The 25224-nt window shown below is 41.5% G+C and overlaps 2 protein-coding genes across 5 annotated transcripts in view; both read right to left on the bottom strand.

The window, feature by feature from the left end:
• LOC132435924 (BICD family-like cargo adapter 1) overlaps window positions 1-19181 on the bottom strand; it is a 97429-nt gene extending 78248 nt beyond the window's left edge. For all 4 annotated transcript variants that reach the window (XR_009521681.2, XM_060028170.2, XM_060028171.2 and 1 more), the window contains exons 1-2: window positions 18126-19181; window positions 11022-11237 (exon numbers count right to left, since the gene is read on the bottom strand). Coding sequence is in view for 3 of the 4 variants with exons in the window: in XM_060028170.2 (XP_059884153.1) it covers window positions 11022-11237; window positions 18126-18560 (651 nt within the window). In the remaining variant the exon portion in view is untranslated. The remainder of the gene's footprint in view (window positions 1-11021; window positions 11238-18125) is intronic.
• Window positions 19182-22035: 2854 nt separating this feature from the next.
• On the bottom strand, window positions 22036-22194 carry LOC132436398 (small ribosomal subunit protein eS27-like). The gene has a single exon (XM_060029300.2). The coding sequence runs from the start codon at window positions 22192-22194 to the stop codon at window positions 22036-22038; it is 159 nt and encodes a 52-aa protein (XP_059885283.2).
• Window positions 22195-25224: the final 3030 nt, after the last annotated feature.

Genomic DNA, 25224 nt, shown 5'->3' with positions numbered 1-25224 from the left:
GGCAAAATTGAAATTCCTGAATATCTACTAAGGGATATTCAATAAGGCTCAGCTTCTTAAGAAGCCACCCCTCTCCTAGACAGAAAAACCAAGTTTCACAAAAAGAATACCCTACTGAGTGCCAGGCTTTCAGAGACATAGATTTCAAACTGCCTGGTTTCACCTGAGCTGCAAGTGAATCTTTGTTCCTTCATTTCAACTTCTCCATCACCAATCTTCAGACTATTCCTCCAGGTATTTCTTGGCCTAAGCCCTTCAAGTTTAAAAATGCAGGCTTTGGTTTCTCCTGGCCTTGGACCTAGGCCTAACTTCCTGTTGAATTCTTTTTATCTCCTTCCCTATCTCTGATTCTACAGTAACAACCTTCTTTTGGCTTCACGCAGCCTTTGGAACAGTCCTTCTTGCATATTGCCCCAAATATTGCTTCTCCTATTGGCACAATTAGATAGTAACCCAAAGCCATAGTGACTAGGCATATGACCACAATTCTGGATGTAAGGAACCAGGCAGAGGTTTGTTAGAGACACTTGTAGAGCTGCAATGAAGGGGGAAGGAACTCATAGGGAAGGCCCTGGGAAAATAAAAAGTAAAAGAATATAGCACAGTACTAAAACAATAATAAGAAGGGGAAAAATGGTCTTTAAGGTGAATTCTCAAGAGGTTTACATCCAGGGCTGTACACTGAGCAACTATACATCCTCAATGAGGCTCTGTTCAAGAGCACTCACTATACAGCTTTCCAAAGAAAACCTCTGACTGCTTCCTTCTTTATACTTTGGACAATTTGGGGTTCTAAGAAAAGATGACAGACAGTTGGAGACAGTTTTGTCCAGATTATATGCACCCAGCAAAGGAGGGAAAGCCATAATGATACCCAAATAATGGCCAACCATCCCATGAGACAAGAAAACTATTTTTTTTTTTGGCTGCACCGCACAGCTTGCAGGATCTCAGGTCCCTGACCAGGGATTGAACCTGGTCTGCAGCAGTGAAAGCCCAGAACCCTAACCACTACGCCACCATGGAACTCCCCAAGAGAACTTTTTGGTAAAAGCGAAAATGCTGCTCATTTCCCTCTCCACCAGCAAGGTCAGAGGACTACAGGGCCAGTCACTTGGTAACTGACCAATCTACAGACCACCGGAGAGACACAGCACAATGCCAAAGTACTTGCAGGTTTTACATCAATACACAAAAAAAGCTCTGTCCATTCCATAGTCACTCGTCTCAATTCATGGAAGTTTGGGGTTTCATACAATTACAGAAGGAGTATCTATGAAGACAACACTAGATTTCTAGGCAACTGGGTCACCATTATCTACAACCTGCCCGTCACAGCGCTGACATGCATGGTTCCTTTGACCACTGGTTTTCACATAGCACACATGTGGCCTAACAGTGAGTCTGAAACAGTCTAGAGTGCTCTTCTATGGAGTGCATGGAGGGGTAGTGTAATCCTCAGAAAAACAGAGTTCTAATTTCTTTATTAGGTACCCTAGTCAAGAAAAAAAATAACAACCAACAATCTTTTATTGAATGCCCACTCTACTAGTTGCCTGTTTATAACGATAAACAATACAGATGTGATCTCTATACTCAGAGAGTGTACAATCTAACAGGATCCATCAAAGAACCCTGTTCCCCTGACGCTTCTATGGCTGATTCCTCAACCTGCAGGTCTCATCTCAAATGTTACCTCCTCAGAGAAGCCTTCCCTACCTATCCTTTCTAAAGTCACGCTCTTCTTTCTGGTCATTTGCCATCACATCACCCTTTATAGTACCTATTACAATCTATAATTATCTTGTGGATTTGTTTAGTTATTTAAATCTTTCTTCCTACTAGCTTCACACAACAGAAGTCTTGTGTTTCCCACTATATCCCCTGTGCCTTGCTCAATTAAGTATTTGCCAAATGTTGAATTAAAGAAGATCTAGGGACTTCCCTGGCAGTCCAGTGGTTAAGACGCTGCACTTCCAATGCAGGGGGCGTGGGTTCAATCCCTGGTGAGGGAACTAGAATCCCACAGGCTACACAGTGTGGCCAGGAAAAAAAAAAAAATCTAAAAAAAAATAATAATAAAGGTTTCATTAGTCTACACAGAAGATCTGAATGCCAGTTAGTCATGAGAGGAAAAGTAGGAGGGAGGTGAATCTGGGACTTTTTCAAATAATAAAATTAAAGGTTCTAAATCTCTCCCCATTGGATTGGTCATGGTAGACCTTAGCTGTATGGTCACAGGCATAAGCATCTTTGGTGAGTAAATATGTTATTGAGTGTATGCAACCCACAAAGAAAGTGGCACCAGGAACTTCCCTGGTGGCACAGTGGTTAAGAATCCGCCTGCCAATGCAGGGGACACAGGGTCGATCCCTGGTCTGGGAAGATCCCACATGCCGTGGAGCAACTAAGCCCGTGCGCCACAACTACTGAGCCTGCGCTCTAGGTCCCGCGAGCCACAACTACTGAGCCTGCACGTCACAACTACTGAGCCCATGTGCTGCAACTACTGAAGCCGCGTGCTGCGCAACAAGAGAAGCCACCGCAATGAGAAGCCCTTGCACCACAACGAAGAGTAGCCCCTGCTTGCCACAACTAGAGAAAGTCCACACGCAGCAACGAAGACCCAACACAGCCACACACACACAAAAAAAACAGAAAGTGGCACCACTGTGAACACCCCCAACACAGACAGTACTAAGATCCAAGAGTTGAACCTGTTGGCAAAAAAGCACCCCAAAATGGTTGTTATGGGTTGAAATTCATATGTTGAACTCCAAACCTCAATACCTCAGAATGTGACCTTACTTGTAGATAGAGCCTTTTCAGAGGTAATCATATTAAAAAGAGGTCATTACAAGGGCTTAATTTCCAAAATATACAAACTGCTCATACAATTCAACAACAAAAAAACCCAATCGAAAAACTGGCAGAGGACCTAAATAGACACTTCTCCAAAGAAGATATACAGATGGCCAATAGGCACATGAAAAGATGCTCAACATTCCTAATTATTACAGAAATGCACATCAAAACTACAATGAGGTACCACCTCACACCAGTCAGAATGGTTATCATTAAAAAGTCTACAAATAACGACAAAAAAAGTCTACAAATAACAAATGCTGGAGAGGGTATGGAGAAAAGGGAAACCCTCCTACATTGTTGGTGGGAATGTAATTTGGTGCAGCCACTGTGGAAAACAGTACGGAGATTCTTCAGAAAACCAAAAACAGAGTTACCATATGATCCAACAATCCCACTCCTGGGCCTATATCCAGACAAAACTATAATTCAAAAAGATACATGCACCCCTCTGTTCATAGCAGCACTGTTCACAATAGCCAAGACATGGTAACAACCTAAATGTTCATTGACAGATGAATGGATAAAGAAGATGTGGTACATATATACAAGGAAATACTACTTGGCCATAAAAAAGAACAAAATAATGCCATTTGCAGCAACATGGATGCAACTAGAGATTATCATACTAAGTGAAGTAAGTCAGAAAGACAAACACCATATGATATCACTTACACATGGAATCTAAAATATGACACAAATGAACCTATCTATGAAAAAGAAACAGAATCACGGACATAGAGAACAGATTGGTGGCTGCCAAGAGGGATGGGGTTGGGGAAGGGATGGAGTGGGAGGTTGGAGTTAGCAAATGTTAAGCTTTTATACATAGAATGGATAAACAACAAGGTCCTACTGTATAGCACAGGGAACTATATTCAATATCTTATGATAAACCATAATGGAAAAGAATATAAAAAAGAATGGGGCTTCCCTGGTGGCGCAGTGGTTGAGAGTCCGCGTGCCGATGCAGGGCACATGGGTTCGTGCCCCGATCCGGGAAGATCCCACATGCCGCGGAGCGGCTGTCCGTGAGCCGTGAGCCATGGCCGCTGAACCTGCGCGTCTGGAGCCTGTGCTCCGCAACGGGAGAGGCCACAACACTAAGAGGACCGCGTACCGCAAAAAAAAAAAAAAAAAAAAAAAAAAAGAATGTATATATATGTATAACTGAATCACTTTGCTGTACAGCAGAAATTAACACAAAATTGTAAATCAACTATACTTCAATTTAAAAAAATAGATGTGGTGTATATACACGATGGAATACTACTCAGCCATAAAAAAGAATGAAATAGGGCTTCCCTGGTGGTGCAGTGGTTGAGGATCTGCCTGCTGATGCAGGGGACACGGGTTTGTGCCCCGGTCCAGGAAGATCCCACATGCCGCGGAGCGGCTAGGCCTGTGAGCCATGGCTGCTGGGCCTGCGCGTTCGGAGCCTGTGCTCCGCAACGGGAGAGGCCACAACAGTGAGAGGCCCGCGTACTGCCAAAAAAAAGAATGAAGTAACGCCATTTGTAGCAACGTTGTAAATCAACTATACTTCAATTAAAAAAAATAGATGTGGTGTATATACATGATGGAATACTACTCAGCCATAAAAAAGAATGAAATAACGCCATTTGTAGCAACGTGGATGAACCTAGAGATTATCATACTAAGTGAAGTCAGAAAGAGAAAGACCATATTATATAACTTATATGTGAAATCTAAAATATGAGACAAATGAAATTATTTATGAAACAGAAACAGACTCACAGACATGGAAACAAACTAACGGTTACCAAAGAGGAAGGGGGGGTGGGGGAGGGATAAATTAGGAGTTTAGGATTAGCAGATGCAGACTACTGTATATAAAATAGATAAACAACAAGGTCCTACTGCATAGCGTAGTGAACTATACTTAATATCCTATAATAAACCATAATGAAAGAGAATATGAAAAGAATATGCATATATAACTGAATCACTTTGCTATACACAAGAAACTAACACAACATTGTAAATCAACTATACAACTATGTAATTAAAAATTTAAAAACAAACAGGTCATTAGGCTGGGCCCTAATCCAGTATGACTGGTGTTCTTATAAGGAGAAGAAATCTGGAAACAGAGACAGATATACAAGGAGGGAGGAGACACAGGGGGAAGACGGCCATCTATTACAAGGCAAGGAGAGCAACCTGGAGTGGATCCTTCCCTCATAGCCCTCAAAAGGAAACAATATTTACAACACCTTGATTTTGAACCTCCAGCCCCCAGAACTGTGAGACAATAATTTCCTGTTGTTTAAGCCATTCAGTCTGTGGTACTTTGCTACAACAGCCCTAGCAAAATAATACAGTTTTATATAACCCTCTAAATTTTTTATTTTAAGTTACCTTGGCTCTTCAGTCAAGACTAAATGTTACGATTTTTTATTAAAAAATCCACACAGCATTAGAAATTCATGGGGATATAGACAGTGCTGAGACAATAAATCACACAGAAAACACAGCTGGACTCCTATGTCATATCATAGTAAAAACTAAATTCTAGACAGATTAAAGATCTAAATGTAAAAAACAAGTCTTAAATTTTTATAATTAATATAATTATAATTAATACAGGAAAATATCGTCATGACCTGGAGGACAGGCTTAAGCAAAACATAAAAGTCAAATCATAAAGGAAATGATTAATAAATTTGACTTCACTAAAAGAACACACCTCTGTTTGGTAAAAGAGTCCATAAACAAAATGAAAATATAATACCATCAAGAATGTGTAAAAAAAAAAACTCTTACACACCAATAATAGGTGAAGGATATAAACAGAACTTTCTATAGTGCCTAAACTGTGTTACAAACTGTAGTAGCTTAAATTAGTGAATAACCACTTCAGGACTCTAATACCGATCAGAACTCTGATATCTTAGCTGCTGCTGTTGGGGAGAAAATCATCTGCAGGCTCTGGAAGTTTCTGCTAAAAACGCTGTTATATTTATGTATCAGAAGGATTCTCAAAAAACCTCCATGTTAAGCATTTATATCTCCTTCTTCTTAGGCAACAAGCATGGCCCATATCTCACCTTTCCTCTTGAAAGTAAGGCCCACTGTATTCTTTCTACTTTTGATATAGTTCGGAGGATAAGTGTTTAACATGTCCTACATCCCCACTGTCAACGCTATCATAGTATGACTTTCTAACTTAAAAAGTGAATTATACTCTCTCCAGATATGTCAACCTGAGGTTTACAAAAATGAGTCTCACAGAAATTTAGGAGCTAGAAGAGAATTTAGAGGGCATTTTGTCCAAATGAGCAAATGAACTGGGATAAGGGTATCCCCAGGATATATGCAGCAGTGTTGGTTCTAGGTGCTATAGAATAAACCTGACTCAACTCCTAGGAGGGTCAATTTTACACAAATATTTTTGAGTAGAGATTTGACTACTAAACAAAATATTTTTACATGCCAATATGTGCTGGGGACACTTCAGATTCTTCCACTCTCTCAAATTAGAGAATAAACATTGGACAAGATGCAGAAATCTCATCTACATGAGGAGGACATGATAATTATGATGGCTACCATTTATTGAGCACTCACTGTATGCTAGACATTGTGGTTAGAGCTTTACAAACATTAACTCATTTAGTCCTCCTAACAGCATCAGATAATAGTAATAGTGTAATTGTTTCCATTATACAGAGGAGGAAACTACGATTTTAAAAAGTGGAAAAACTTTCCCAAACTCACTCAGCTAGTAAATAGCAGAGATGGTGTCTGGTCCCAGGGCTGTCTGGGCTCCAAAGTCTGTGACCTTAATTGCTGCCTCAGAAATTTGAAATTGAGGCACAGGAACCTTCATCAGTCTTGAACCGGAGGAGCCTTAATTAAGTCACATATCTTTCTGTCCCTCAAGTTTTCTCAGCTATAAAATTACAACAGTACCCATCCCTTCCTTCATCATAATGAGGATCCAGAAGCTTATGGGATACATATGCTCACAGCATCCTAATTTAGAGCTGAAAAGAACGCTGATCACACAAACACTTGAACATGAATGTGTATGGCAGTTTTATTCATAAAAGCCAAAAAGTGGAAACAACCCAAATGTCCATCAATTAATGAATCAATAAACAAAATGTGTTATATCCATACAATGGAATATTCTTCAACCATAAAAATGAAGTATTGATATATGCTACAATGTGGATGAACCCTGAAAACATTATGCTAAGGGAAAGAAGTCAGTCACAAAAAGTCACATATGTATGATTCTATTTACATGAAATGTCCAGAACAGACAAATCCATAGAGACAAAAAGTAGATTAGTGGTTGCCGGGGGTCAGGGTGTCAGATAGGGTGTTAGGTGGAATGAGGAGTGACTGCTAATGGGTACAGGCTTCCTTTTTTGGGGGGTGTGAAATGTTCTATTGTATACTTAGATAGTGGTGATGTACACTTTTAAAAAGTAAATGTTATGGTACATGAATTCTATCTCAATAAAGCACTTATTTAAAAACAAAAACAAAAAAAACATGGCAGCAAAGAAATACATTTAAAAACACTTTGGACAAATAAATCAACTATACTTCAATAAAAAATACTTTGGACAAAAGCATCACAGAAATATACTACATTTTAGATATTATACATTTCATGCTTATAAAAACACATTATATACATTGTTAGAAAAGCATGGCCTTCTACTACTTTTGCTGGTTGTTAACTTGTCCTAGGAGAATCTTAATTCACTTCAAAGTACCCAGTTCCTCTAGTTCCTGAATACCCAGTTAATAAAATGATAATAAAATGCAATCTAAACTGGCTGCTGATGGAAACCCAAGGGGCTTGGCCTGCTTAAAAAGAGAAAGGGAAAAAAAGCCGCAAAACTCACCAAGGGCCTACATTCAAGGCCAGAGAGGATAACAAGAATCTAGATCTAGTGGAAATGTTATCCTCCTATATTCCTTTGGGAACAGCTTATCAGTATTTTCTACAGAGAAATTAGGCAGAGGAACCTCAACTATAAAGATACTCCCTTAGTAAAATAACCATCAACACGGAAACATATTAACTTCATATTCTGCTTAACATAAACACATTACCTCATTTTCATTTCAACAGTACTTGCATGAGGTACAAATTTTTACCTCCATTCTATTTATTTATTTTTAAATTTTATTTATATTATTTATTTATTTTTGGCTGCATTGGGTCTTTGTTGCTGTGCAGGCTCTAGAGCACAGGCTTGATAGCTGTGGCACATGGGCTTAGTTGCTCCACGGCATGTGGGATCTTCCCGGACCAGCGCTCAAACCTGTGTCCCCTGCATTGGCAGGTGGATTCTTAACCACTGCGCCACCAGGGAAGTCCCCAACATTCTTTTTTTTTTTTTTTTTTTTGTGGTACGCGGGCCTCTCACTGTTGTGGCCTCTCCCGTTGTGGAGCACAGGCTCTAGACACACAGGCTCAGCGGCCATGGCTCACGGGCCCAGCCGCTCTGCGGCATGTGGGACCCTCCCGGAACGGGGCACGAACTTGCGTCCCCTGCATTGGCAGGCGGATTCTCAACCACTGCGCCACCAGGGAAGCCCCCCAACCTCCATTTTAAGGATAAAGAAAGGGGGCTTCCCTGGTGGGGAAGGGGGCTCACCCTGCCTCCACAACAAGAGAAGCCACCGCAATAAGAAGCCCTTGCACTGCAACGAAGAGTAGCCCCCACTCACCGCAACTAGAGGAAGCCTGTGCGCAGCAAAGAAGACCCAACGCAGCCAAAAATAAATTTAAAAAAATAATTAAAAAAAATAAGTATAAGGAAAGGGGGACTTCCCTGGTGGTCCAGTGGCTAAGACTCCACGCTCCCAGTGCAGGGGGCCCAGGTTTGATCCCTGGTCAGGGAACTAGATCCCACATGCCGCAACTAAGAATTCGCATGCCACAACTAAGAATTCGCATGCCACAACTAAAGATCCCGTGTGCCGCAACTAAAGATCCCACATGCTGCAACTAAGACCTGGTGCAGCCAAATAATTTTTTTTTAATAAAAAATAAAAATAAGGAAAGGGAAGCACAAACAAGGTCACCCAGTTAATGAGAAGCAGAGTCAAGATTCAACATTCCAAGCTCAGTGCTCTCGCTATGTCATATTAATATTTGCTTTCTCTGGCCACCTATCTTTCACCAGATCAGAAAGCAGAGTTGAGTCAGCTTCTGCTCACGTTATTTTGTAACATGAACTTAGCTCCCAAGAAATAATTTCCTCTTAAATTGTTCTGGTTTGTTGTATTCCTTTCGTAAGTCACCATTAAGAAACACTAGTTCAGAATAATTATGAATTTTTTTTTAACAAATAAATCAATCTGGCCAGGCCTATTTGGTTAATCTTTCATGAATAATGAATAAAGCCTCAAAAACATATAAAATCTTGGAGTTCCCTGGTGGTGCAGTGGTTAAGAATCCGCCTCCCAATGCAGGGGACATAGGTTCGAGCCCTGGTCTGGGAAGATCCCACATGCCGCGGAGCAACTAAGCCCGTGAGCCACAACTACTGAGGCTGCACTCTAGAGCCTGCAAGCCACACTACTGAAGCCCGTGCTCCACAAGAGAAGCCACCGCAATGAGAAGCCCGCGCACCGCAACCAAGAGTAGCCCCCACTCGCCAAGTAGCCCCCGCTTGCTGCAACTAGAGAAAAGTCCGCGCGCAGCAATGAAGACCCAACGCAGCCAAAAATAAATAAATTTATTTTAAAACCCCCCAAAAAACCTATAAAATCTTACAAGGATACAGATTCCCTTCCCGGTTGCTAAAAAAGGTTTTAGAACTGAGTCAGAAAGGCTACTGAGCTGGCCCTATAATGTCTTCTTGAAGAACTTGTCCAGCTCTTCCCTTCCAGCCAGTCAAATGGTGATTTGATTCCCTAGATGAGAAACCTGCAGGCAAGATCTTCAGCTCCACCTACCACCTGAATTCTCACCTTCACGTTCTGATAGCTCCTGCAACTAGCTATTTTCCAAGTTATTAGGCATCTCTCTCCTTCTGTCTCTCCCCTGCCCCCCCCCAATCTCCCTCAAGATACCCTGTTCCACTCACTCCTTCCATACCTCTCCTTCTTCCTCTCCGTTTCTCTAGTGGTAGCATTTACTTTACACTTCCCTGTGAGGCATGAAGGTTTTGACCAGTCTCAGGGTTCGCATGGGAAGCAACTATGACAAAAACTAGTAAAATAACTTCACATGCTGCCCTAGCTAAGCCTTTCCCAGAGACTTAAGCATCAAACACTAACCATGCAGACAAGGGCAGTGCTCTCCTGTGAACGTTTGTGCTTAGGGATTTTATCAGAGTAGTTCTTTTTCCTCTGGTAACTGAACTCGTTTTATTTTCAACTTGTAAGAAGGTTTGAGGTATGATAGTAAATCTAGCTCTTAATTTTCAAAAGTAGGTGGCTTTAGAGACCAGGGCATAAACAACATTCCTGCATTTGTTAAAAAGTATGTTCTGTATTTAAATTAGATTTCCACCTACTCAGCCCTCAAACTCCTTCTTTGCAGTGATTCTACAACCTTGACTTCGGTTAATTAATACATCCATGACACCACCCTATAAAGGTACAAATAAAGAACCTTTACTTAATGTGGAAATAAAGAGAACAAACTTTATATACAGATACACATATCTCCCTTCATATTTAAAGAATAAGAAGGAGTGTACATTCGCAAATGTAGTACCAATGAAAATCATTTGCTCTAGAAAATTTCCCTAAGCTTTTCAATTTAAAGGTGGCACCATTTAACATTTGAACTAAATGCATTAACATAATTTTACCAGTGACAGACTTTCGCTAGGTAAAAGAATCACAGACTTGTAGAGATATAAGGAACATTGAATCACTAAGCAAACTCTTACATTTTAAAAATGAGAAAACTCCCAAGTTAAGTGACTGCCAAAGTCCCACAGCTGACTAATGACAGGCAAGGGTCTTTGCTCCTGACACCTAGTTCACCACAGCTGAAATTCTTATAGGTGAAAAATACTTCATTTGTTGATATCAATACCAAAGGCAACAAAAATCAGAACTACTCTTACCTTATATATGGTTGACATTACACAGAAACTCTGTTTCAACTTTTAGTATTTTATACCATAAATTCTTAACTTGTGACTCACCCTGCTGAGTTGATCCAATAACCTTTGGTTCTGTTCTGATAATTCCTGGACAGCCCGTGTTTTTTCTCGATCTGCTTCCCGTAGATGAACCTGCTGCCTCTCCAACTCATCCTGAAGCTGTTTCACATCACTCTCCAGCTCGGACACACGCCCTTCCCACTCCCCTTCTCGGTTCTCAAATCGTCTTCTTAGTTCGTGTTTCTCTTGCTCTAAGTGCTGGGTGAAAAATGAAGAGGATTTTAAAACCATTAAAATTTCCAGGGACTTCCCTGGTGGTCCAGTGGCTAAGACTCCGCGTTCCCAATGCAGGGGGCCCAGGTTCAGTCCCTGGTCAGGCAACAACACCCCACATGCCGCAACTAAGATCCCACATACGGCACCGAAGACCTGGTGCAGCCAAATAAATGAATAAATATTAAAAAAAAAAATCCAGATCCTTTTTCTCTTTTCACACTCTTCTAACTTTTCTTTTTCCTAGTCAGTCAGCACAACAAAACACTCCGCCACATAGGAGAAGTTGCCCATTACACAGCTGCAAAAATATTCCCTTCTTCCAGAGCAGGGAAGGCTGATTTCACAAACAGGATGCCATTCCTACTGATAATACTTAATGTTTACTCTTATCCTTAGGAATGGGGGTTCTAGACTTAGGAACTCACTTGAAATTTAGTAAATCATCCGTTAATTGGTGAAATATACATTTAAACAACTTAAAATGAGTCCTTAAGAAAATTTCTTTTGCTGTCATCTGTTATGCCTGGCATAATAGCAGGCACTTAGAATCACAGAATTTTCAGAGCTAGAAAGAACTCCAGAGATGCTTCAGATTAACCACCTTTTCTTACAAATGAAGCAGCAGAAGATAAGAAATTCAATAACAAGCTCAAGGGAGAGCTGGGATTTGTGTCTTAGTCACTTGACTTTGTTTAATGCTCTAAATCACAACTCAATATTTCCTGCTATATATAGCACTGTATTTCAAAATCATTAAGGCAAGTTCAGATTTAGGCCCACTTTATTAAATCATGACTTATTAGCCTTGCATATTTATTTCTGATCTTTTCATTCATTCTTAAGTGCCTGTTATAGGCTAGCCACTGACATAATGGTCCTTACCTTTATGGAGTTTCCATTCTAGTGGGAGAGGTTGATAAAAGTATTAAATTGTACACCGTGACAAATGGTATGCAGGAAAAGTACAGATGGTTTGAAGTAGCAGCTCGACAGAAAAGAACTCTTTTGGATTGAAGGAAATAAGAACATCTTTTTATTTCTGTGAGATAAATACAAATTTGTCTTTTCAGCGGAAAGTATGTTCTCCTACTTAAAAAGCCTAGTATGTACAAAAAAGCCAAGGTATACCTCAGGGAATATATGAAATGTAAAGCAATGGTCCTCAACTTTTGTTGCTGTCAGAAAATCTCTGGTATAATTTTTCAAAATATATCCACCTAAATACTAATTCCAAAGATGTGATTCAGTTAAGAATGAGATGAGGCCTAGGCAGGCATCTATCTATCTATCTAACTATCTAGGTTCTACTGGAAATTCTGATGCACTGAAGGTTGATATCAAGCACTGAGATTGTCTCAAAAAGCTAAGATGAGCATTTGAATCGTCACCTTCAGAGTACTCAAACATCTTTTCACCTTGGGAACCTACACTCTTATTCTACCCAAGTTCTCATCTTTCGAATGTTTTTTGGAATGCCTCTTTTGGAAAGCTTTAAGGGCCAGTGCATAGTTATACAAGAATATCAGTCCCATTACTTCACATCTGAGATGTGCCTAAAAAGAGATTATCTCATTTCATCTTGCCATTTTATTCCCCTAATTTTCTCTGAGTGACTTGTAAATGTTTCGGAAAGTCTAATTTACCCCCAAAAGATGCAAATTTACCATGACAGAGCAGTCAGAAAAATTAAAATTCTGAGAACATCAGAAAAGGCAGTTTTCACTGAAATAAGTGTATATAGCCTCCAAAGTTGAGCACTTCAAGGGAATAATTAATTTTGATATAGCCACTCTGGTATATTTGCTGAAAAAGTCACATTATAGTTATACTTTATACAGCCTCAGTTTTGAGCACAGGGGAAAAGGAATGACAAGAGAGGGACTTGTACTCCTCAGCATGAAAATTTTCTGCTCTACGCTTCCCTCACTTTGCTAAACTTCCAAAAATGAGAATGTTTTAGTCACTATACAAATTTCAGAAAGATGAAATGCAGAAGTAAATGGTAATTACCAGCCTAAAACTGTGATACTTGGTTTTACTGAGTTTTTCCAAAATGGAAAAGATTGAGCAGAAGGAAACAGCAAGAACTCAGTAATCACAGTGGTACTGAGAGGCCAGATAAATTAGGTTTGTGTTCTAAAAGAACAGAGAGACTTAAAAATATTCAGCAAACAGCTGTTAGTGAACAGCCCAAGCAAGCAACTAAAACAATCTAATCCACTTGAGGGGGGTGGGGCAGGGATGAGGACAGGTGGTGCTGATCAGTCTATTTTGTCCTTACATTTCTTTGCACAAGTGACAAACTTCCTAATTCAGGTTTCCCAATACTTTAATTAAAAAAATCAAGACTTTCCTATTAATGAACATACAGAATTTAGCCTTTTGTCTACTCTGAGAAAAGAAAGGTTTCTCCTAGAATTATACTTTCAATTAGGTGCTAAATTAACCAGTAAACTCTAGGCAGAGTATCAGCAAGTGTGGAGGTCAGGCTCTGCCCATGCTATTCCCTGCTTCTTGGGGTTATATGGTATTTTAAAAGGTAATATCTACAGCTGAAACTAATATAATGATGTATGTCAATTATACCTCAATAAAAAAAAAGTTAATGTCAAAACTATCAAGGTCATCAAAAACAAGGAAAGTCTAAAAGTGTTACAGGAAAGAGGAGACTAAGAAGATACACAAACTAAATGCAAGGTGGTATCCTGGAACAGAAAAAGACATTTGGCAAAGGCTAAAGAAATCTGAATAAACTAAGGATATTAGCTAACAATAATGTATTAGTATTGGTTCATTAATTATGGCAAGTATACCATGCTAATGTAAGATGTTAATAATAGAGAAACTGGGGGCAGGGCATATGGAAACTCTCTGCTGTACCATCTTTCCAATATTTCTGTAAATCTAAAACCATTCTAAAAAACAGTTTATTTAAAACGCTGAAAAAACAAAAGTTAATATCATTAGCCCACCTAAAATTGGTTGTTACAGAAATGGATTTCTGCAAAGAACCAAAAAAGCAGTGCTATTCTCCCAGGTCCAGGATATGGTTCTTAAAAAATACAAAGAAAAATACTATTTTTTAAGTGGACCAAGCACTGAATGCAAATAAGGACCCCTGCGTTTGCTTATCTAAATGTACTACCCAATTATGGATCATTTTCCCCTTACTTGTTTTGCTTCTTAAAAAAGAAAACAGTGCTAGAATCATTAGAATTGGCCTAGGGAAGGGGGAAGAAAATGTAATTGAGGAAAAAGATTACCTCTGCAGTAAGAGATAATTCACTCTCAGCTAGAATGGGAAAAAAAGGGAATCCTGGACTTTAAAAACATATATATATATATATATTTTTTTTTTTTTGCCGTATGCGGGCTTCTCACTGTTGTGGCCTCTCGTGTTGCGGAGCACAGGCTCCGGACGCACAGGCTCAGCGGCCATGGCTCACAGGCCCAGCCGCTCCGCGGCATGTGGGATCTTCCTGGGCCAGGGCACGAACCCGTGTCCCCTGCATCTGCAGGCAGACTCTCAACCACTGCGCCACCAGGGAAGCCGTAAAAACATATTTTTAAAAAACTAAACAACAATTTAATCTCTGAAGAAAAAAGTGTATAAACCCAAGTTACTTAGTTCATATTCTGGGGGAAAAAAAAGAAACTACTAAGGACCTGGCTGGATATGTTTTAAAAGCAAAAGGGCTAACTGTAGATGCAGAAGAAATAAAATATCTAAAGGCATTAAAAAGAAAAATTAAGCATATGAGGGGCTTCCCTGGTGGCGCAGTGGTTAAGAATCCACCTGCCAATGCAGGCAACATGGGTTCGACCCCTGGTCCAGGAGGATCCCACATGCCACGGAGCAACGAAGCCCGTGCGCCACAACTACTGAGCCTGTGCTCTAGAGCCGGCGAGCCACAACTAGCTCGTGCTCTGCAACAAGAGAAGCCACTGCAATGAGAAGCCTGCGCACCACAATGAAGAGTAGCCCCCACTCACTGCAACTAGAGAAAGCATGAGCGCGGCAACGAAATAAAGGATGCAGCCAAAAATAAACAAATAAATTTATATTAAAAAATTAAGCATGTGAAAATCTATTTCAGGGAATGAATAAAATACAGGATAGTCAATTTAAGGGTGGAAAAAAAATGACCAAAACCTTACAATCTCTCAAATTAAATTGAATCTTCATTCATCTTTAAGAGATGCCTAACTAAAAAACTTCTATGTTAACCTTTAAAGACTTTAAAGAGTGTGCCTTTAATGAGAGAGCAGTGTAAGATCAAGTACTTTACGTTTTAAATGACAAAACACAATCTTGGGTTTGGCGCACAGAACTGGAGAGGTATTCAATAATAGCTAATGAATAAGTAGAAAAGATCTTGAAAATGACTTGGTTCTGAAATTAGAAAGGTGCCAATTTTGAAGTAGTAAGTAAGCAGATGGGACAAAAACAAAACCAGTCTCATTATTTAATAGTCAAACCAACATTCTCTCAGAGTCCTCTCGTGTTTATCTTTCAAACTAACCCGTGAGAAAATGTGTTTGACTCCACTGTCTGATAGTTTGTAGAAAATTACAAATGTTTTTTAAAGTAATGGCTGGTTCTCTACTCCTAAATGTTGAATTTAATTGAAAATCTAGCAGAGTGGTTGTATTAAACTTTAGAAAGAATTTGTTCAAGCAGACAGTCTAAAATCTAAGCTGCTTAAAAAATATACTTACAGGTGTAATTTGCAAGGGAAAACTCACTTGCAGGTATCAAATGAAATAGTCCCGTTATAATGAGATTTGTCACTCTCATATTAATACTAAAAGAATTAACAAGAAACTAACGACAATACCTTGATAATTTTAAGTGTACTTTTTAAAAAACAACAAAAACTTTTAATGATAATTTTCAGATATACCTAGAAGAAACTGTACAACTGAACCCCTTCATCACTCATTAATATTGATTAGTGATCAATATTTCACTTTTTAAAAGTTATTTTTCAAATTGTGGTAAGGCATACATAACATAGAATTTACCATATTAACCATTTTTAAGTGTACTGTTGGTTTAGTAGTGCTAAGTACATTCATACTGTTGTGCAACCAACTTCCAGAAATTAAAAATAAACTTTTAACACTAGAGTTCATATGCTGACCTGAGAGGAGTGAAGATTTTTTTAAAGTTTAATAAGAGTTTTAAACTATTTTATTACTGTCTATCAAGTCAACAGCAAAAAGTCAAATGTAATTTATTCTTTTACAATAGAAACTTTCTTGTTACAGAATTTGAATATCTTTTTCCTTTGCTGAAGACATGTATAAAGGTTCCAAATGGAAACCAGGATGTGTATAACTGCACACTCAGGATTACCCTGAAATCTATCACTAATCAAACCGACTGATATGATGTTTCTTTCAAGTTAGCTGTCTCTTTAATCAAGTCCCTCACTGAAGGAATTTCAAACCACAAGCATAAATCTCTGCGGTAGTACTTGTATATAGAGCCTGTAATCAAATCTCTTAAAAAAAAAAAGACACCCTTTTATTCCTAGACCTCTACTTCAAGTGAAAATTAAACAATTCAATTCACTGGGCTGCTTTTTGGCAGTCTACCTATAGGTTTCACAAACCACTTTTCAGAGAGGTATCTCAGGAGTTCATCGACTGGCAGACCTAGTTAAGAGGCCAACTGAACTACAGGGTTACAGTGGTTTCCTTTTTTTCTTCCCTGATTTACTTATGATATGTTTTTGGAATACAGATACACTTCTTATTATAGAAAAGTTTCTGAATCTACATTCTGACTGTCTGACCCGCAGCAGTGATATGGACCTCATTCACGGCTGTACTTTTCTCTTCTAAGAATAAAAAGAACTGGTTGCAACCAAACTGGGTAACAACAGTAAATGCACAGGCAGAAAAGGATAAGCTCATCCCCACTGCCATGATGCACCTCCCCTACCCCCACTTTAAAAAAAAAAATCTAATTTTTATAAATGGTGGCAACCTGTACCACTTTCAAGGCCCTTTTCTAGTTAAGGTCAAGAAAACAAACAGGCATAGCTGCAAAAGACTTTGGTCCAGAGAAGTGGCAGAAATCTTACAGACACTTTAAGGGGTATTTATAACAATAGTTAAAGTTGTATGGTTCTCACAGGTTGCATTTGGCGAACCAACTGCATGTGTGAGACCCAGAACAGAAACAGAAAAGTACTGTTTAAATACACATAAATACTGAGGTCCAAATCAAATCCACAACCAGTGGTCACATGCGGAGCGCAGGCTCACCTGATTTCTGCAATGGAACCATACTTCCTAATCCTTAACTATTTGAAGGCTATATAAAGCTCCTTTAGGGGCACTTGTTTCCCACAACTCTGAGCTGCCGGGAAGTTAAGACAAGGGCATCTGGAGGCCTTAACTCCAAAGCTGAAACGCTTTAGGCTAACACCCTGATTAGCGATTAACTACTTCTCTGAAAACATGGAGCATATTTTAAATGCTTCACGACTTTCTAATTTCTCTGTGTGTGGACATCACCTCAGTGCTGTACAAATAAATGTCATACTGTAAACTCTATTTTAGATGCTGTGTACAGTACGTACACAGAACGGCCCACAGTGTTTGGAGCCGTGCATAGACCCGTTTGCTGTGAGTAGGGTGGGAAAGCCAGGTGGGTTCAATGAATGCCCTCGTCTGATAATCCAAAACCCTCCATGCTACCCCGCTTCCAGGTGGTTTTCTGTGAGGGAGGATGAGCAAGAAAGGTGGGATGGGGTGGGGTGGGTGAGTGGCTCCCGAAGCTACCGAGGGCCGGCAGGCGGGTGCCTGGGCTCCCCCCCACCCCCCGCTTCCCACCCATCCCAGGAGGGACGTCCTCACCTCCAGCTTATCTGTCAGCTCCTTGTGCATCTGCTCGTACTGCCGGCTCATGTCCTGGTTCCTCTCGAGCAGTGCCTTGCCCAGTCGGGCCGCCAAGACCAGATCCTTCTCCTTCTGCCGGATCACCGACAGCAGCTCGGGATCCTGGGCGGGCGGCGGCTGCAGTTCGGCCCCCTCGGCTGGAGGCCCGGGCTCGGCCTGAGGATGCTCTCCGGGGTCGGACGGCCGTTCCCCGGCCGCCAGCAGCGCCAGCTCCTCCTCTAACGCCAGTTCCAGCTCCCCGGGGCCCCCGGGGAAGGAGACAAGGGCGGCGGCGGCTGCGGCTGGATTCCCGACTGCGTCCGCGGCCGCGGCGGGCAGCTCCATGCAGCAGGCGCTGTCCGGCTCTGCGGGTGCTGAAGCGCGGCCAGCCAAGCCCAGGCAAAAGGCGGACATGGCCCGCGCGCGCGGAGCCCGCAGCGGTGCGGCCCGGCCGGCGCGCGCCAGGCTGCAAGGGGGAGGGGCCCCGTCGCACCGCCCCGCGCCTCTCCTCACGCCGCGGCACGCGCCCCCCGGGTCTCCGAGAGCCCTGGGCGCGGCGCGCGCCGCCCCGCCCCTCCCCCGCTCCGGCGGCACGCGCCCCCTTCCCCCGCCCCCGGGCTCAGCTGCTCCGCGAGCGCTGGGGAGGAGGACGGGGTGGCAAAGGGAAGGCTGAGAAAGCGAAGACTGAGGGGAGGCGAAGCGGGAGGGGCGGTTGCGAGGAGGAACGCCGCCGCCGGCTTTTCAACCACCCTGTTGCTGCTGCTCCCGCTGCCGCCGCTGGCCGGGCAGCGCCTCACGGGGCGGGCGGCGCTCCGCTGTCGCTGCGACGCTCGCTGCTGCTGCTGCCGGTGGCCGCTCTCTGCAGCCGCGCTCCATGTCCCTCGGCTCGGCGGCAGCCCCAGCAGCAGCGGCGGCGACAGCGGCTGCTGCAGGGGCCGAGGCGGCGGCTCCACATGGCGCGCCGCGCAGCCCAACGAGCTCCTTCCTGACTGCCTCAGCTCCTCCAGTTCACCCGGACGGCCGCACCCGGCCCGGGGCTTCCGGCCGCGCCCCCTCTCCCCGCCCCTTGCCGGCGCCTGACGCGCACGGGCACCTGTTCGCCGCGCCAGCGCGCGATTCGCCGGCTCGTGGGTCTCCTCAGCGGCGCCCAGGTGGCGCCGACGGCCTTAACCCCTGCGCTGCCTCACGCCCGGCGGCGGCTGCGCGCACCGCCCGTGGAGACAGCTGGCGCATGCTTAACTGTCCGGGCGGCTCCCCGACGCGGCCGCGCCCCCGGCCTCACGTCCACCCGGTGTGGCTCCGCCCCCAGCACGCTCACCTCGGGGTGTGGCCTCGCGCGCACCTCCGAGCACGGCCTCGCCCCTAGCCTTGTTCTCACCTTAGGGGACGGCCCCACCCCCCGCCTCACTTCCGCTTCTAGGGCTGGGGCGTTTCTCTGGGTCCAATGGGTCTCAGTCTTAGGTGATCACCAAGGGGACTGAGGACATTTCTCCAAGACGGGTGGCGAAGCCCGACAGAGACTTGCAGCCACGGCTTGTGGGTCTGAGCCCCCGTGAGAGCTAAGCAGTCAAGAGAGGGAGCCCTAGAGAGCAGTAGGAGGGATGACTTCAGAAACCCAGCATCTCAATGATGATGACTCAGGGATATAAGGGACCAGATGCCTCAGAGATCAGCAGCCCCGAAAGAAAGGGGTTATGTTGAGAAACAACGGAAAAAACTGCTCACAGATGGAAATAACGAAGCAAAGACGCTCCATGATAACCTCCGTTTATTAGGCGCTTAGTATGTGCCATGTCTTGTGTTAAGTGCTTTATACGCATTATCTTAGATAATCCTCTCAAGAATCTTAAAAGTCAGTACTATCACTCTTCTCATTTTACAGAGAAGGAAATTGAGGCCTTGAGAAATACAGGATCAGATCCAGACAGGCTGACTCCAGGGTTCACATATATATCGTTATTCTTTACTTTCCTCACATATAAGTGTTGAGGAAGGTAAATAGTAATTTGTGATCAAGATGGCCTGTGTCGATATCCAAGGTGCTATCAGGAAAGCTTACTGCAATGATCAAACCAAGGACTGAAGAACCTACTGGGTGATTCCAGTCAGTTCTTGCTTTGACCTCATTGGTAATGCTCTGTCTTCTATTTTCAGAAACAATCCCATCTGAAGCTAGAATTGGTCACTATTCCCTTTCCTCTTGGACAACAACCCATTTTTGAGTTAGACCGTATTTTGATTCATTACAGTAAGATGGAATATTTCAGGACACTGAGCGGCTGAAATGAGTCAAATGGTTTCTCATGGCTTTTTGTCCTTATTAAATTCAGAGCCTAAACAATACTCAAGTATATACATCACCTTCTACCCTCAGGCTGAAGGTCAGAATCCTAAAGGTCCTGAGCCTCAGGGCTGACTTTGTTCTCTTGTTGACTGAAAAGGAGACAGACCATAGAGGGGTTCCCACATCAGTCTTAGAGCTAAATTTTGAAAGTTGACCATGGTACCATTCCAACAATGCATTGTTCTCACACTTTTTATTATGCCCTCTTGAGCAGAAATTGTGGGCCCATGGTGAGACCCAACTGAAGAATCCCTTTTGTCTTTTTTGATCAGGAAAGGAGAAGTTACTCCTATAAATAGATTAGGGACACACATATCAAGAGCAAACAGAATTCCTAATTCAAAGTCGTTTGTTTCAGCTATTTATTTTTCCTGATGCAGATTTGCAGCCTGTCTTTCCCTAAAGGTCTTTTCCTTGCCTTCCTTAAACTCGATGGTCCTACTCTATTAGACTTGCCTGTTACTGTGAGAATGAACAATTACAATGCTAACTCTAATTTCTGAGGATCCTTCTTCACAATGTTCCCCTGCCTAACCGGACTAGGAAGTGATCATTTTCTACTACAGGTTTGGCCCTAAGTACTATCTTCTTGTGAATAGTCAAAGGAGACCAGCCCAAGTTTGGAGAACTATTTAGAATAGTGGTTCTTATACTTTTTGGTCTCAGAACCTCTTTACACCCTTAAAAATCATCAAAGATATCAAAAAACTTTATATAGGTTTAGATATTGATATTTACTGTATTAAAAATTGAAACAGAAAAATTTTTATTTTAAATATTTAAAATAAACCTGTTAAATCTTAACATAATGTATTTAATGAAAAATATATATTCCCCTCCAAAAAAAAATGAGCAAGAAGAAAGGCATTGTTTTTCATTTTTCTAAATCTCTAATGTTTGGCTTAACAGTAGAAAATGGACTTTTATATCTGCCTCTCCATTCAATGTGGTGATGTTTTGTTTTGGTTGAAATATATGGAGAGAATCTGGTCTCACAAAGATGCAATTGGGAAAAGGAGGAATATTTTAATAGCCTTTTCTGATTGTTGAAGATATTTTTCTTTGATAATACACCAAAACTCGGCAAGTGATAGCTTCTTAAAGGTTAGTTGCAAGGTGGAATCTAAAACCACATCAAGGAAATCCACTGATCTACCTTTCGCTTTGAATGGATCTTTTACCCATGTGTGATTGATTCTTTAGAAGTATGTATCAGTCATTGGGAAAATATTGGTTCACTGAGTTATGCAGATCTTCCAAATATTGTCACATGTCATTATACTATATATATTTTAAAATACCATTCATTAATATAACCACTGATCTCATCAGAAAGGTCTTTATGTATTGGCAAGCTATCAAGCTCACTGAGGTGTGTATGAGTTTTCCAAAATTCTTATTTCTACTGGAAAGCTCCAGTTTTATCATTGGTAACCATAGTGTCTATTGTTTTCCTTGAAGTGACAGACTTGGTACATTCTTTTTTTTTTAATCCAAAATGTGTTTATTGGGATGGTTTCCTATTCATTTTGATTCAGGGTGCTTTTAGTGCTGCTTCTGTCTAAAGGAGCATCCTTCTGTAAGCTTTACTATTCCTCCTGTAGGCTGGCAGAGGACAGTAAAGCAGCCAGCACAAAAAACTACTGTTTGTGCATGGCTAAAGATGGTTGTGATTTTATAGCATCCTGGGTATTTCACATCCATGAAATAGGAATTGGGGCTTTGCACCAGGTGCTTCTTCTTGTGTTTCCTCTTCTCCTCTGGAGAGGGATGAAGGGGATCCTTTGCGAGAGGCACGTTCTCGTGGGGAGGTTGTCACTGCCAGAAAGGGTGGTACATTCAATTTTGAGTAAATATCTGCCAGATACCCAAATCTGAATACCAAAGTCTGTCTATCATTCATTCAAGTAAAAACGGTGTTCCATGAAAAACGTGACTAGTTCAACTCCCAATTCAAAAGTACAAGGGCTTTATCTCAAGACAACAACATACTTAGGTATGCAGCAGAAGTGCTTTATCGGTACTTTCCATTTCATCACATGGAATATTAAAAAGATGTGTACTCAAGCATTGGGATTTAATAAAAGTACTGCTTCATCAGGCACATTTTTAAATGAAATTAGCTTTCTTCTTCTTCTTCTTGTGAGCACATAGTAGTGAAGAATAACTCGCTTTGGTACCACTGTCATGAATCATGCTAAGGTATCAGTAGAGTTACTTACCCACTATTCCTTTTGCATTACCAATGCCAATGTCAACACAGTGAAAAACAAAAATAGTATTAGACAATTAGTATTATGTCTACTAACATGAAATTATGAAATAAAATATGAGATTATGAAATTAGTTTTACTCTTATTAATAAAATTAGAATTACTATCATTGCAATTATTATGAAAATAGTGCTTCCTTCCTTGACCCTCTGAAAGGCTCTTTGGGACCTCAGGAGTTGACGAACCACACTTCGAAAATTGCTGATTTAAAGCCATTCGAGACAGGTCAACCCTAAGCTAAGAAGAATGAACAAGTACCTCCCCACATGGAAATTAGTGGCAGGATTCAAAACTCATCAAAGCAAAGATATAAAAACCCTCGGACTTCTAAGAAGCTTATTATTTAGTTTATTCTGCTTCATACTATAATAATAGTGGCTAGAATATATTTAGCATTTAATTCCTTAAATCCTTTATGACATCTCATTTAATCCCCACAATGACCCTATACCTATGCTGGTATATAACACTAGTATATACTAGGACGTGATACTATGATGCTGTCTAACTCTAAAGTGTTTGCTCTTAGTTACTAAGCCTCACATTTTCATCATTTTTATATTCCTTTATAATATATTTGCTTCAGTGTTGCTTTTGGTACCTGGATATTTTGGTGAACTTAGGTATGACCCAACTTAACGTGCAATGGATGGATTTCCACATAAGTGCTGTCACATCACTAAGAGTAAAGCATGAAATGTTTTATTTTTTAGAAACCCTGATATTTCCAAATATGATAACACTCATCGAATTTCCTCAAACTGTTTATTTTTATTAGCATCCTGATCTGCAAAAACTGGAAAGTGTAAAAGACAAAACATATTACAGAAAATTTGTTTTTGAAAAGTTAAGTGTGGAAGAAACATGAGGAGCTGGCAAAACGTGATAAAGCAGTTCTACACTTGGTATTTTCATTCAGCAATTTTAAGTGTGTGTGCATTTTTTTAAGTTTTATATTTTACTTATGAACTAGTCGTGGGAACATAAAAGTCTCAAAAATTCCTAAAATGTTACCCAAAAGCTTTTTATATTTTTTGGAGATGAATTGACTCAACATTTTGCAAAGTGTGGTGTGTGTACCTCTACTGATTCTCAACTTGATTTTTAAGGGAAAAACATTAACTTCAGTGGCTGACGCTCAGTAGTGTCAGCCTTTAGCAGATACCCTGCCTTGCCTGGTGTAGGCGTGTGCTTTCTCTGCTACCTATCACGGTGCCCCAGCATGCCCTGCTGGGACTCCTTCCCAGCCCCTCCCATCTCTAGGTTCTCACCTTGGCAGCCCCTCCCACCTTTCCCTTCATCCTCTCAGGGTCCCCTCAACCCCACCCCACACTCCCTTTTCCCTTTTACTTTTAGGTTGTTATTAAGATAAAAAGATTTCATGTATGTACAGCACTTAAAATAGTGCCTGGCACATGGTAGGCACAGTGTGGGTTCTTGATAAATAAATACATAAAATAACTGAACACAGAGAATTCCCTGGCGTCCAGTGGTTAGGACTCCGAGCTTCCATTGCAGGGGCCCGGGTTTGATACCTGGTTGGGGAACTAAGATCCTACAAGCCGCGAGGACTTAAAAAAAAAAAAAGCACAGGTTTCTCCCTCTGACACCGTGATTTTTCATATCTTTTATGTCTGACTTCTTTTCCTTTATATGCCTGTTTCCTTTTTTTTTTTTTAATTGAAGTATAGTTGATTTACAATGTTGTGTTAGTTTTCTGGTATACAGCAAAGTGATTCAGTTATATATGTATTCTTTTTCAGGTTCTTTTCCACTATAGGCTATTACAAGGTATTGAATATAGTTCCCCATTTCCTTTTTTTAAAAATAAATTTATTTTATTTACTTATTTTTGGCTGTGTTGGGTCTTCGTTGCTGTGTGCGGGTTTTCTCTAGTTGCGGCAAGCGGGGGCTACTCTTCGCTGCAGTGTGCGGGCTTCTCATTGTGCTGGCTTCTCTTGTTGTGGAGCACAGGCTCTAGGCATGCGGGCTCAGTAGTTCTGGCTTGCAGGCTCTAGAGCACAGGCTCAGTAGTTGTGGCGCATGGGCTTAGCTGCTCCGCAGCATGTGGGATCTTCCCAGACCAGGGCTCGAACCCGTGTCCCCTGCATTGGCAGGCGTATTCTCAACCACTGTGCCACCAGGGAAGCCCCTCCATTTCCTTTTAAAATAAATTTATCAAGTTAAAAAATAGTCAACTCAATAAAAATAATAAATAATAATGTGTCATTGGGTAGAGCAAAATCATGACGGTGGTATGCAAATGACTAAAGTTGGCATATAGTGCAGTTACTGAGAGTGATGACCTGAGGCTCCTGGATTAGATCTGTGTTTAACCAGCTGTGTACATTTGAGAAAGGAATTCAGTGTGTTTGGGCTTTGGTTTCCTCATCCGTATGGTACGGGGTTGGGCTGGATGATCATCTCTGCATCCTCTAAACCAGTGGTTCTCAACTGGGGG

Source organism: Delphinus delphis, chromosome 13 (assembly GCF_949987515.2).
Source record: "Delphinus delphis chromosome 13, mDelDel1.2, whole genome shotgun sequence".
NCBI lineage: Eukaryota > Metazoa > Chordata > Mammalia > Artiodactyla > Delphinidae > Delphinus > Delphinus delphis.
Note: the sequence above shows the minus strand (reverse complement) of the source record. Positions and strands in the feature narration are given on the sequence as shown.

What these genes read in the sequence shown, in the direction of transcription:
- LOC132436398 (XM_060029300.2), bottom strand. Translation starts at nt 22,194, where the DNA reads ATGGATGTGAAATACCCAGGATGCTATAAAATCACAACCATCTTTAGC.